Genomic DNA, 14,814 nt, shown 5'->3' on the forward strand with positions numbered 1-14,814 from the left:
CCGGGCTGGCAGCCAGAGCATGGCTCTGGCAGGCCAGGCTCTGGTTTTGGGTGGTGTGCACCACTGCCATGTGAGCCGCTATGCTTTTTTTTTTGGCGTGGGTTTTTTTTGACCCTGGGATCTCCTAGGGTCAAACCCCACCCCAGCAGCACCACATACTGTACATTTAGATGTTCTCTGTGGTACAAGGAAGCGCTGCCTATGTGTGTGCTGCTCTGCTTTTTTTTCCATCTTTTTTTGACCCCAGATCAAAAAAACCCATGGAAAAAAAAAGCAGAGCAGCATGTGCACAGGCAGCACACACCACTGAAAAGCAGAGCCGATACACCCGGAGCTGTGCTGCAGCTGCTGGTCAGGCTCCATGTGGCAGAACTGCCACTGCTGCAGCCCCGGGTGGCCCCCAGGATCCCAGGTAAGGCTACTGGGGCCAGCCCAGTGCTGATCCCACCCTCCCCTACCCCACCCAGGGTAACTTGCTGCACACCAAAGCATGCATGGCACAGGCAATCCCCAGGGACAAGTAGAGGCGGCTGGATGCGGCCAGTATGTCCAGTATGTATGACATCAGGAACTTCTTGGTGTAGTAAAGTGTCTCCTGTGATTCTACACTTCCTGGACACTATATTTCCAGGAGGACTTACTTGATGTCATACGAAGTTAAGCCCCAGACCCTTGCAAAGGGCAGCAGCAAGACTGTTACTTCTTTACTGTAAGTAGTTCTTTATATAAGACTGAAAATAAAGCATTGCTTCTACATCACAAGCCTTACCAAGATACTACCAACAGCTTGCTTGCTGCTTTGGGCAACAGCTACAGTGCTCAGCCAATAGCTAGAACTGTGAGAAAGTTAATGCAAGACTCCACTCCTTCAGTTTGCTGAGCAGACACAAATGCCTGCCATCTTTACAACTGCATGGCATTTACAGTTTCTTCAGAAGCGCTCCTTTTCGAGTGAACAAAACAGCTTCCCTACTTAAAGCACACACTCCAATTTGAGGGGAAAAGGTGTGTATTGTACATGAAAAAAAAATGGTACTATTTATTTTTTGTCGATCTGGGGGGAAAAAAAGACTGTGAACTATTTAACGTTTTGCCATAGCACAGCAATATGTAAATACACACACACACACACACACACGCACACACACACACACACACATGCGTACACATATACATACACACATATCATTTGTATCTATGTAGCATCCAAAAGGATCCCAAGCAGAAATTACTTTTCACCTGCCACTTAACTGAAGCTGAATATAGGGTGGAATTCAGCAGCTGATTAATAGCACATGGAATCAATAAACTGGAGGATATAAGGCATGAAGAACACTATACTCATAATTATTAGTGTATGCCTATTTGACTTAAGTTAACCTATGGCAATATCAGTAACAGAAATGAATGCTCTTAAAACTCTCATCCAACTTGATTAGGAGATAGTCCTCTATCATAAGAATCATAATCTTCACCTCACTGTAACTTTAATTTGGATTGTCCCAAAACCTCCATTGCTGTCTGCTGGCAGTGCACTGATCTCAACCAGTGCAAAAATGATTTGGGAAGGTTTTGGAGGTGATACAGTATATTAAAACCTGATTGCCAAATAGGTCAAAATCTAATAGGAAGGTTGTTAGTTACCATTGAACAAGGCCTCATTCTTTCTGCCAAACAAATCTCACTTCACATGTATTCGCTAGATCATCACAGTTACACCAATACTATAAGACTATTATAACACTAGGAATGTCGCAAATTGAGGCCATCTACAGAAGGGTTAAAGAGATTAAGGTTACAGTGGGAGGTCAGGTGGAATTTCAATCCTTGTTACCATTTTGGCTGAAGCATCTGCGTAAGGAACATGTGGCAAAACAACGCTACTCAGAACTTTCAGCCGAGATGTGGGTTGTAGAATCCCTGGCATAAGGAGCATGGCTACATGGAGTTGTATATAAAGCAATATAGTATGGGACATATGGGCCCAGGTTCAAAGCACAGTATTTTGCTGTGGAGTGGCAGATGCCGAGGACCGTTGTCCTAGAAATATGAGTGTTGGATCTGCAGGTGGACCCACTTTCTTTCAACCTTAAGGGAAAATGGGTCCAAGCCTGACATTTATCACACCTCCATTCTCTTCAAAACAGGCTTCTTCTTCTTTGTTTAAATCAGAGGGTTGCAGTAAGTCAGACACCTGTCAAGAGTAACACTGGAACAGATCAGATATAGTTTATTTTTTACTGGGTGCTTGTTAAGACATGCACTCAACTCCCATGTTGCAAAGGCTTTACCGGGCGGGGAAAATGTACCATGATGATTCTGGAGTATTCAACTGCAAGCACCAGTTATGGCAGTAGTTGTAAACCAATCAGGATTTGAGGTATCTTCAAAATCAATAAACACCTGAGATTGTGTGCCAAAGAAGATATCATCAGTGCAGATGAGTTTATGGGATAGTTTCACACAAATCATTATTTATAAATTGAAATAAAAGAGTTCGAGCTGGTAAAGAACCTTGAGGAAGACCATTCAAGTTGGCTTTTCCAGTAAATGGTTGTTTCACTCATGAGGACTGTGAAATGGCATTTGTGCAAAAGAAGTTCCAAACTAACTAAGGAGTATTTAGAAAGTTTAATTAGCTGTCCACTATGCTATATTATGTTGGTGGTAGAAGTCAAATAGAGGAAGGAACTGGCAATCTTCAACTTTTTCTGATACTTTCTATGTCAGTTGTCAATGTAAAAACTTGATCATATGTGCTATCACAACAATGAAGACTAGCTAACTCTATAGTTAAAAGGTTGTCACCTCTTGGAATGTTTGATCTTCCAAAGGATCTTGCTAGTACCTTGCAGCAAACACTGAGCAGCAATGTAAAGTGTTATCACACTGTAGAACATGGATCTTTGCCTCTTATCCGGACAATGATTTTCAATTTTGCTGTGACTTAGGAAGTTTTCCTTGAAAGGATTCTTGCAGAGAGTACAATAATAAAGATGCTTCAAGAATTCATAAGAAATGCTGTCATTCCTTAGGGTGGTACCAATTTTCAGATCCATCAGGTCACCAAATTCCACAATAATCACAATGGCTTCTAGACACTTTTGGTAGACTCTTTTTAAAAGAACTGTTGCCATTGACTGAGCATCTTGCTCAAGACAGCCTTTCTGACTTTAAGTAGATGAGTTGTAACCTGGCTTGCATGACTGCAAACTGACTCTGAATTAGAGTTCTCTGGGTAATTAACAAACCAACAAATAACATTCCAGATTTTCTAGTTTCTTCTTGTAAAGTCTAGATTGGATGTTACTTCTTCTGAGCAGGTGCAACAGGCAGATTTTTTGGCCCCTATTGGATGACCCACATACACTGGATGTAATTTGTTTAGGATGGACACATGCACAGCTTTAAACAAGGTGTCACAGAATCCACAGTAAACTTCCTTAATGGAAACAAGGAAGAATAAATCATAACTGTAGATTCTGAAGTGTCATACCAGGCACACCAGCTGGCTTTTAGAAGATACCTCTAAGGTGTTGAAGAACTTTTACAAAATGGAAATCCAAAAAAATCAATTATGATCAGTGTTGACTATAACAGAAATCATCAAGAATAATACATGAAGCTGGATGGGGGGGCCTTCAGCTGAGATGATCCATAGAAGTTAGGATAGAAATCACATAACAGTCTTGCTGACTGAAATGCACCATATTGCTTGCGATCATGGATAGCACAAGATAATCATATAAAGCACAATCTTCCCTTACAGGTTTGATTTATTGTATCTCCATTCCATGTTATGGTTACTAAAGCCACCATATTAAGTCAGGAAATCAACATGTTAAACTCCATGTTCCAAATGAAGTAACTCTTTGTCTTTTCAGTTATAACCAGTTGAGGGCTCAAAACTTATAATTATACAGAAAAGCTGCATTAAAGAATTGCAATTCTTTAATGGTATAAAGGATCATGACCTTCACTTCTTGTCTTGTTCAAAAGACAGTACCTTAAACATAACATACCCTATCATAATGTTGGAGCATATAAGAAAATGATTCATCAATGTAACTTTCTGAAATAATGGAAATTGATAGTGTAATTAAGATTCTCCTACATCTGTGAACCAGAAGAGCTGTGGAAAGCCACTTGATATCCCCAGAGCAGCATAGCTGTTTTTTAGCTGATCAGGGGCATCTGAGCCTGCAAGATGTATTAAAAACCAAGACAGCATTAACAGGAAACAGAAATAAAAAAAGTTACCACTGCTATGGACTTCATGTTTTGTAAAAGATTTCATTTTAAAAGGTTTTATAAGAAGTCCGTCTTGTTTCTCAAAATTATGTGAAAGGCTTGAAAGATCAAATGTCTCAGCTACTTTTCCTCCTGTTTACTAATCTCTCTAATTAGGACTTGAATTGGGTGAGGGACTGACAGGAACAGAAGAGAGAACCGTCATCTGTTTTGAAAAATTAAATACGATAACTCTTTAGACAATTTTGCCTATGGATTCAGAAGACAGGTGTGCTCCATTGTTCTACTGAACATTCACCATCACATGCCTGGTTTCAGCCACATGAGCTGTGTGACTCACCAAAACAAGGCTGGCTGTACAAAGTCAATCCTAATCCCCACTGTAATCAGCTGACACAGGGGAGCTAGAGCAGGGGTTTTCAAACTTTTGAACAAGTGTACTCCTTCTATCTCAAAGTTTCAGCTCACGTACCCTTTTATATTAAAATTATTGGGGGGGGTTGAGTGCACGCGCCCCCCCCAGCAGGTAAGTCTGCAGGAGAGGGGAAAGGGCCGTGAGAGGGCACAGATTGAGGCCCCCGCAGTGAGGGAGGGAGTGGGGCACAGACAGGGACAGGGCCTGGGGTGAATGGGGCTCTGGCCAGGCCAGGTCATGGGACAGTCAGATCCTAGGCGGCTCGTCCAAGAGCACAGGGGGGACTCCTGCCACTGTGTGAACCCCGGCAGAGGTCTGGGGGGCATGTGCACCCCCCCCCCCCCCCCGAGCAGCTGCGCGGCGCCAGCATCGGGGCACGGGGCAGAGGCGCCTGTCACTACGCGCTGGGCTTTGTGCACTGGTGCAGCTGCCTTGGGAAGAGTGTGACACTATGTGCATCCCACTCCCAGGCAGGCAGAGGGCACAGCGCAGCCTGGTGGTGGCATGTGGAGTCACACTGTTCCTGGGGCAACAGCAGCGGCGCACAAAGCCCAGCATGCAACAGCATCTGCCTCTGCCCCACACACAGATCAGGGAGGCATGTGCCCCCCAGGCCTCTGCTGGGATGCATGCAGTGGCGGAAGCCCCCCCATATGCCATATGACCATTTTAAGTACCCCTAGGGGTACGCCTACCCCCGGTTGACAACCACCAAGCTAGAGAATTCCCTTGATCCCCTGTATTTCGTGTGTGACTGATAATGGAGAATTCTCTCCCCTGGGGCCCTATAAATACATACTATGATATATGGGTAATGGCACATCAGATATGGAAATAAAAACACTTGGCATTTTCAAGTGTTAGCTGAAAGACGTTAACGAGGAGAATGTTGCACTTACACTTGCACACTATGGTACTAAGTTTTCAAACAGAAACTGTCAAATTACTATGACCCTCAGTCTAATCTTCTTTAAAAGAGTGGAAGCTTTTAAGTAAGAATTATCTTGTATTATCAAAATCCCTCCAGTATTATTATTATTTTATTATTAGATCCATCACTGTCACTGAGAATAAAGATACAGAAGCCACTGTTTTTCAGCTGACCCCCAATATTTTTGCTTTGCTTTTTAAAATGGCAGATAAACAGCAAGCATAACTTAATTAACCCAAATATATCTATTCTACTTAAATGTCTCTGACAGTGGATAGATTCAGCCATGATACTAAGGACCTCAAGTGCATAACTAGAATAAACCATATTGATATGTCTATCCTAAATGAAGCACAGAATGACTGGAGAAGACACTGACTGAAGAAAACACCAAAAGAATGAAAATATTGTCTGTCACTAGACAGTAAATAACAAAAATTAAGAGTTAAAGTATAAAAATCCACAGAAATGTGATCTCACTTTTCACTTTCAATGTTTTCTCATGGATGTTCTTTGCTAATGTTAAAAGTTACATAATTGTGATTTCTTAGTTGGTCTAATAAAAGGTATCATATCCAAACCAAGAGTTCTAGAGTTTTGCATCATCAAAATACTGCACTTCCACTTAGCCAGAATTTTTTTTATCCCAAAGGAAACTTCAGCACTTTTCAAGCTACATAAAAGGAACTCAAATGCAACTGCACACAGGTGGAATCAGACAGCTGTTTAACAGAATACAATCAAACTATAAACAATTTGGCATGGAAGGTACAGAAGAATACAGTATCCAGTGGAAACTGTGAGGGGTATTTAACAATGCAGAATGCAATTGCTAGAGTTGGACTGTGACCATCTCACTGAGGCAAGACCCCTACCAATTCTAGAGAAAAGTGACAAGCATCAGTTCTTTACTATGCAGCCATTCCACCAGCTTGAATACTTCAAGTCAAATAGTTCTCTTCTTACTTTGTTGGTAACATTCTTACCTAGAGAGCATGCCCAGAGGAGTAACATTAAGTGATCCCATCAGCATTGCCAGGGCCATCCCTGGGGCCTCTCGCTCTATTACTTCTTTAGTGGCCTGTAATCAAAGATTAAACAGCAGACTGAGTAAAAACAACAAAAAGAAAGAAAAATAAATGTGAAACTGGCTAAAATTTGTAAACGAACATTTCTCTTTTTCTCAAAAGTGATCAGCCTAAAAGTTTCATCTGGGGGCATTATAAGATCAGAAATCTTCCTTCCCCTCATACGGAAACTGGATTCTGAAACTCATCTCTAATGAAAATGCTCTTGCTTGTGGAAAGTAAACCATTGAAAATCAGTGTTAGCATTAGTGCAGAGACCCATTCAGAGAATCCTGAAAGCTGGGTGTTTTGGGAATGGTACGTTTGCAGGAACCATTAAGCATCACTGCAAGAGAGCTGTGAGAACTCCCTCTACCGAGAATGAAACAGCACATGGCAACTAAGCAAGTAGACAACTAACTGTAACTGCCACCTCCTTTTCATCATGCACAGTTTCCATTCAACTTTTCTTGGGCATGTGAAAGTTAAAACAATTTGCACAGGAGGCAGGGAAAGGAACTTGCTAAGTGAAGCCCATGTGACAGACAAGAAAGTAGTGAAAATGGTAATGATAATGACTTGAGGGGGTAAGGGTGAGAAGGAAGGCTGCAGCCTTCCTTTTCAATTATGTCAGCCAAGGGGTGGCTCTAAACAAGCTGGTGACTTGTGTTCGTAGTCAGTTCACACTCAGTGGGAATCAGCAAGGGAGAGCACAGTCAGAAAATGCATAGGGTTTTTTTTTGTATAAGGAATGGGGAGAGGAATTATTTTCCTGGCATTTGCAGACACTTCAGCAGCTACTTCATAAAACAGGATTTTACTTACTGGATTACATCATCTGTTCTAATCTCTAAACTCTAGCATTGGCTAATACCTGACATTTCAAAAGGGAAGGTTAAACTCCCTTCTCCCCTGCTCCCATAATGCACCTAATATTACAGATGCTTTATAGCAGGAAGGAATCCTCCTGATGCTTGTAGGAGCCAGTTTATGATCTGAGCTCTGATACTGGATTATTGTTTTTACCTGGTATAATTAAAAAACTAACAACTCATAGCATTTCTAGACTGAATTTTCAAAAACTGATCAGTAGTATGACTTGATACGGCAGTGATCAGTAGAGGTGGTAAGGAAGGGGGAAAAAAAGCCTTCCTTGAACACAAAGGGCTCTTTCAATAGGCTAAACTCACTTTACATAATATTTTTCAGTTGGACCCATTAAGATAATGGAAATAAAAAACATAGGCTAAGCACTATTGGAAGGTAAAGACATTATACATCCATTGTATGTATACAGCATATTTCATTCAGAAGAGCCTGACCTGGAGGTGCTTTACAAGTTCTTGGGGCAATTGCTCCATTGTAACAAACCCTCTGGCAGTAGTAAGCAGTACAGAACTGCAGTGATCCAGTAAGATAGGGGTGGGCAATTATTTGGGCTGGAGGGCCACGTAAGGTGTTGTATGGGCTGGGTGGGGAGGGTGCTGACTCGGCCTGGTGCTGTAGGGAAGAGGGGGAAATCTGACTTGGCCTGATGTGGAGGGGTGGGGTGCTGTCCCAGCCTGGAGCCTGGGGAGGGGCAGGGTGATGGGCAAATAATCCTATCTGGCCCAAGGCCCATCTGCCCCACTCTTACCACCAGGGAGCTGGACAAAGTGGGAGGGCAGGGTCTCCATGGACAGTGGCCAGGACCCCTGTGGTTAGGGTGCACTTGAACAGATGGATGGGATGGGGCCACAGGAGGGTGGGGACCAGTGTCTGGGAGTAGGATGGGTGAGCAGGAGGGTGACAGTGTGGGGACAGGGCCTGGGGCAGAGCCATGATCCACTCCCCGCACATCCCTGCAATGAACACTGGTTCCATGGGCAGAGATGTGTGGGGAGTGGATTGTGGATCTGCCCCACAATCCCAGCCCCAGCTAGTCCATCCCACTCCCAGATGCCACTCCCCGCCTGCCCGGCAGCCCCATCCCATCTACCTGGCCAAGCATGTCGTGCTCACAAGGGTCCCAGGCCAGTCTCCATGGAGACCCCCCCCCCAATTCTGTCTGGTGCTCCTGGTGGTGGTGGCAGGCAGAGGGACTGGGTTGCCCAGGCAGCAGGGCTGGGTCCAGCAGTGGTGGTGACAAAGGCAGTGGCAGTGGCTGCCAGGAAGCTGAGTCTAGCTGCTGTGCTGGCCCTGCCCTGCTGTGCACCTGGGGGCAGCACAACCAGCCGCAAGTGCCACGTCCCCGGCTGCTCCCACAAGTCTGGGCCAGGGGGGACCAATGGACCCACCAAGAGCCCGACAGAATCTCTTGGCAGGCCGAACCTGACCCATGGGTTGTATTTTGTCTACCCCTGCAGTAAAGACCCCAGGAGGTGATATGATCCAGGAGGGTACAGTGGTTCTATACTGCTGTGCCATGTGACTATTGCCTTTTTCTTGAAACCTTACCTCCCAATAGCATGAGAATTTCATTTATTAAAGTAACATTTTGGCTTTACAATTATTAAAAATTTACAAACAATAAATTGCAGGTGGTTTGTATTTACCTTGTTTGTGTTTGAGACTTTAGGTTTTGAATTTTCAGGCTTTTGTCAGCAGCCCCATAGACAATCTCATGAATTCAGGGGACTTGTCTAGAACAGGTTGGCATTAATGGTATCTCAATCTGAGGCCAGGAACTTAGCTAGTACCTCACACAGTGTGGGTGCTATATGCTTTACCTATCGCCATCTCCCATACCCATAGCCTTTGGTTAATGAAAAATGCAGTATTAGCTGAGAGGTACTTACACTAAGGGAAAGGAAAGGACTGCCTTTCCTTCAACTAGTGGCACAAAGGAAGAGTGAAATAAACGTTGAAAACACAGTCCCTATAGTAATTTAACTTCTTACAGTTTCAGCTATTAGACACAGTACAAATGTTACAGTTCCTAAAAAGAAAATAGGAACTGGGAAGAACACTGTTGATATTAGGAACACTTTGTATTTATTTTGCAGTATTAATCAAAAGATCTCAAAACACTTTGCAAACATGAATTCTCTCTCATATTACCTTTGAAAATGAAAGTACATTCCCAATCTTAAAAAAGAGAAAACTGAATCAGAGAAGTTAAGTGGATCGTGCAAGGTCACAAAGCAAACTGGAGGTCCCAAGAAAATAATGCACTGTCCTATCTGCAAATCCCTTGACATGATATTTTTCAGGTAGCAGTGGTAAAAAAAAAAGAATATTCATATTATGTTAGCCTTATTTTCTTGTATTGTCACTAGCAACATAACATTTTCTAGAGGCAAATATTAATATTTTATATTAATAAGATATAGCCGCTAAGTAAAACCTCCAATTTTTATTAAGATACAAACTGTTCTGCGTGTTCAGTACTGGACAAGGGGAAATCTGGCTTATGCTAAATCAAAGAAATGAATGCAGTAGCAGGAGACATTTTTCTCCAGATCATGCATGCTGTATACACTATCTCCCATCTTTAGTTTAGAAAGCAAAAAGGTATATAAATGGAGCCTCACATCTGCATCACTGAGAAAAGGAAATTGCAAGACATGCTCTGGAAAAAAACCAGTATGTGGACAAAACTCAAATCTTGATGCTGAATGAGATGTTCTGCCAAAAATATACCTGGTGAGATATTAAGTTATCAATTACACATTAAAATACTGGAGAGAATCCAAGAGACCTACTATTCCACAGCAGAAAAAATATTTTACCGCAGTGTTGGAACAAGTTACTGAAATTTCACCTTGCCGAAAATGACGAAAGTAGGTAGTCTACTCGCCCACACGTGTACACAAACACACACATACAGAAAAATCACACACCTGCCTGTATGCTCTTTACCCATATACATTTTACCTTCATTTAAAAAAATACTTTCTATGTTACTTAAAACTAGTTTTAAACATAATTTACATTTTGAAACCCATTTTTACTCTTCAGCAGAGGATGTCATTAGTTAAAATTCTCAAGAGCTTCAAAGACAGTGCAAGACACAGAGGAGTTCCATAAACAATGATCTTGCAAGCCCAGGGAGATCTGCAGTGAAATTCAAACCTATTCTTTTAACTGCACAAGAAAAATGACCTTGACAAAAAGTCATTGCCAGTAGGCAATGAAATTATTAAATATGTACAGATGACACAATAGCAAAATCTGAAAGGGCAGAAGTCCAGACAAGCTGTATGACCCTCAATATAAGACACTAAATATACTGCTTTCTCAGTATATATGCTTTCATTTATTATTACAGGCAGACTCTGTGAAGTGGGGAGCACTGCTTGTTCTCACACTTGCAGCTTGGCTGGATGATTTAATCAAAATGGCTGCTGCTAACTTACATTCTTTACAGTGCCATCAGCTACTAAATCAGGCACTGGAGACTGCACTTTTGGGAGGTCCTTAAATAACAAGCAAATAAGTGTGCAGTATACAGGGATTGCAGTTTTCCTGAAACTGGGAAGCATGCAGTTTATTAGTCACATGCAAATTAATTAAATTAGTTGGGACTGATGGTTTGCCTATTATTTGTGGTCATCTGCAACACTATCTTCAACCAGTTATTTTCTGTAGTGTTTTTAACCAGCTTTTTAAATAATTTCTTTGTAAAATGGAACAGAAGGAAGAGAAATGCTAATTTAATATTTATATCTGTGCCCAGCTCAGAAGCTAACAGACAGGTACATTTAATGACCTGCATACAAATTGTTAAGGAAATACAGTGCTTCAGCTTCTTTGTATTGCACCAAAACTAGAGGTGTGGCAAGGCAGTTAAACACCATGTGATGAATGCTTTAGATTACTACTATTACCATTCCTGAAAGATCAGCATTTGACCCAATTCATTTTATTATATCAGAATTCACTTTTCTTTCTTGGCCTGACAGAATTGGAGATGTTGCTTTTGGGAAAAATCTACTGGAAAAGAATATATGAGCATATTAACATTAGAAAAAAATATTATCCATACTACAGCAGCAGACACAAATGGTACACTAGCCCTGTCACTAATCTACTCAAGTAGACAGTGCTTATGTTTTACCAGGTCACCAAATTGCTAACTGTCATGATTTATTCTGAGTCTTGCAATATTTGTGGTTTCAATGTTAACACATTCCATGATCTCAAGATTGCTGGCATCAAACTCTTGATTTTTCTCTTATTTACATAGTTAGTGGCATGTTCAATGAAATTAAAGACAAACTGCCCCCAGTCAAGATGACCACTGTTTTTTAGTTGTTTGTATATGGCAGTAAAGCTGGCCATATTGAAAATGGCCACCAGCTCCCATTGTTATCAATAGGACAAGATAGTCATCAGAGACAGGTGACTATTACCCAATGGTCAGGAAAATGTACTGGAAAATATGGGGAGGAAGAGGCATGTGAGAAGGAGGAGGAAGAATAAAGAGATACAAGAGAAACAAAGGTTTACATCATAAACAGATGTGCTGGGAAAACAGGAGAAGATAGAGGGAAAGGTAAGGTATTCTGAGTGTGTAGGTGTGAGACAATGATGGTCAAATGAAATACAAATGGGAAAGTGGAGACAGGGAGTTCTGGGGAATGTGTGATATAGAAAAAAGTGAGGGGAATAAAGAAGAAATACAGAGGGAAGCAGAGGGTGCAGGAATATGTGTGGAGTAGAAGGAAAGTGAAAGGAGACAGTGGAACATACAGACCAGGTTCAGTTGCTGCTTGTCTTGAATTTCACAGAACAGTTCTAACATTTTTAAGGAATGTTCCACAACCAGCAAAGCTACTATTTGGGAAGGCAAAGGTCCTGGTTTTGAGTGACAGCACCCCCACGGAGTTTCAGGCTTGTGTTGGCATGGAGCTAGCAGAGAAGCCTTGGGAGGCACATAGGCTGGATGCAAACATGCAAGCACATGTGGTTTGTGGTGTGCAAAGCTTTTTGCAGCACCACAAATTGGACTTTTTGCATGTTAAACCGTGCGTGGAGCTGCTAATTTGCAGTGCTGGGGCAAAATTTGCTACTGGGATTTCTTGGTAGCTACAAATATCCTGGGGAAAAAAGCGGCACAAAGCACACCAAAGTGCTATGGGCTGGGAAAAATGCAGAGACAGAGGAGTCCCTTGTCTCCTCCCCTGTCTCCATGTGTTGCTCCCCAGTCTCCACAGCAGAGCCCTCGCACTGAGGCACGCAGAGACAGGGGAGCAGCCAGCCCAGGGCTGCCTGCTCCTGTCTCAAGGCACATTGTGCCCCAGCTGGATGAGGACCCTAGGGCTGGTTTGTGGGCCAGATTGGGCCTATCGGCTGGCCCTGTGTGCCAGATCTAGTGTGCAGGGCCAGTGCTTTGTGGGTATCATATGCAGGGTGCACTCTGGACCAATTGTGCATGCCATGTGCAATGCATGCCCTAGACCTAGCCCACATGCAGAGAGCAGTGTGCACACACCATGCATCGCAAGCAGAGTGCAACAGACTGATTTCATGCATCATCTGCAACATGGAGGGCTGGGGCTGGCACATGCTGCATGCAGCATGCAGGGCCGGTCAGAGACCCATAGACAGTGTATCTTCCACACCCCTGGTGTAAGAAAACCAGGAATGGCAAAGGGAAAAGCTACAGAGTAGGATAAAATAAAGGGAAGGGAAGGAAAATGTGAGTGCAAATGAATTAAAGGTTTGGTCTGGGAAAACAATATCAGGGAACCCAGCTGAAAAGTGTGAATGGGAAGGAGGTTGAGTGGAGTAGGAATGGAGCGACACAAAATAGTGATGGGGGAGGAATAAAATGGTAGCCCCAGAAATAAGGAAAGGATAAACTGAGGCTGCTGTTTTTTTAATTTTTATTGCATGAAATATTCAGTATCCAGTAGAGGAGTCCACAGATTTTTTTGTGTACATTTCATTGTTATAAGTATAAATATAATAACAAATTTTCTCTCTAGTTTGAAGTCCCTTTCTTTTTTGAATGAGGGCAATATGCTGATAACCAAACTGGTCTATTTTGGGGCATCTGTGATGTAGCTGTGGTTGTTTGGCAGATAGCTTACTGCCAACTTGGCTTTAGAGTAGTCAGTAGATTACCCTGAACTGTGGAAGCCCTAAAGGCAGCCTCTATGACAAGCATACACTGTAAACTGATTTTCTCAAAAGGCCAAATATTCCCTTTTGAAATGCTAAGAAAACTATGAGCTTTCTGTTCTAATCTTTAAATATAGGAGCATAACCTCTTACTTTGTTAATCACTTGTAACACTTTTGCATCTGTATACCAGATTTGATATATTTTCTCTAATATTGGAAGGATATTTTTCTGTATTTCAGACTACTACACATTAAGAAATCAGGAAGACAATATATCTTAGGTAAGATTAAAATGGTCAGATGTCCCTGTGAGATATGTGAATGTGATGAATGTACATATGTGAATCTAAAATTACTTTCTGTGGAATCTGCTAATGGCAAGCTATGTATAGTTTTACTTTACGTTTTACAATATATTCCATGCTTGCCAGTCTGTCAGTATTCTTTCCCATGCTTGTTGTTACAGTCATTTATTTATGAATGCCTGGACAGACAGAACAGTGCCCTGGTAAACTTTATTTGTATTGCAATATTTGGTGTGCGGCTCTGCTAAAACATTTAATAAAGCTGTCACGTCCATGTACAATAATTTGAGAAAATTGTTTAATGAATTAATATGCATATTTGCACATAATTTATGCTTTACAAATTATATAGATTTAGTGCTGGGAACACATATGAGCTTCTTTGATCTCTGCAGATGGGCCTTGCCTCAGAAATAACAACAGAGTCCACAAAGGTTCAGAAGTAGGGGTGCGCGAAACAGGCCCTATTCGATTCGGATGTGGCCCGAATCAGGGACAGTGATTTGATTACTTGATTTGGATCATTGTCGCCGGGAGCGGGGGAGAGACCGGGGCTGCGCTGCCTCAGGCCCCTGCCCGCTCCGAGGTGCGCCTGCATGTGCCGGTGCGGAGCTGATGCCGGAGCCTGGCGCAGCTGTTTGGAGCCTCCTGGCTGTAGCCGACCCTGGCTCTGGGGAGCTGCTGCCAGCTGGGATCCCGGGCTGTTCCCAGAAGGCAGCTGGGACACTGCAAGCCCTGCTCAGAGAAGCCCGGGCTTCAGCAGCTACCTGGAGCCTGGGTAGCTGCTGGCAGCCAC

General features: G+C 42.6%; 1 protein-coding gene across 1 annotated transcript in view; it reads right to left on the minus strand.

Moving 5' to 3' along the window:
* GPHN (gephyrin) overlaps nucleotides 1-14,814 on the minus strand; it is a 400,537-nt gene that overhangs the window by 221,800 nt on the left and 163,923 nt on the right. Inside the window, exon 5 of the mRNA XM_025201357.1 lies at nucleotides 6,584-6,678. Within this exon, the coding sequence (XP_025057142.1) occupies nucleotides 6,584-6,642 (59 nt within the window). The 5' untranslated portion in view covers nucleotides 6,643-6,678. The remainder of the gene's footprint in view (nucleotides 1-6,583; nucleotides 6,679-14,814) is intronic.

This window comes from Alligator sinensis, unplaced genomic scaffold (assembly GCF_000455745.1).
Source record: "Alligator sinensis unplaced genomic scaffold, ASM45574v1 scaffold768_5, whole genome shotgun sequence".
NCBI lineage: Eukaryota > Metazoa > Chordata > Crocodylia > Alligatoridae > Alligator > Alligator sinensis.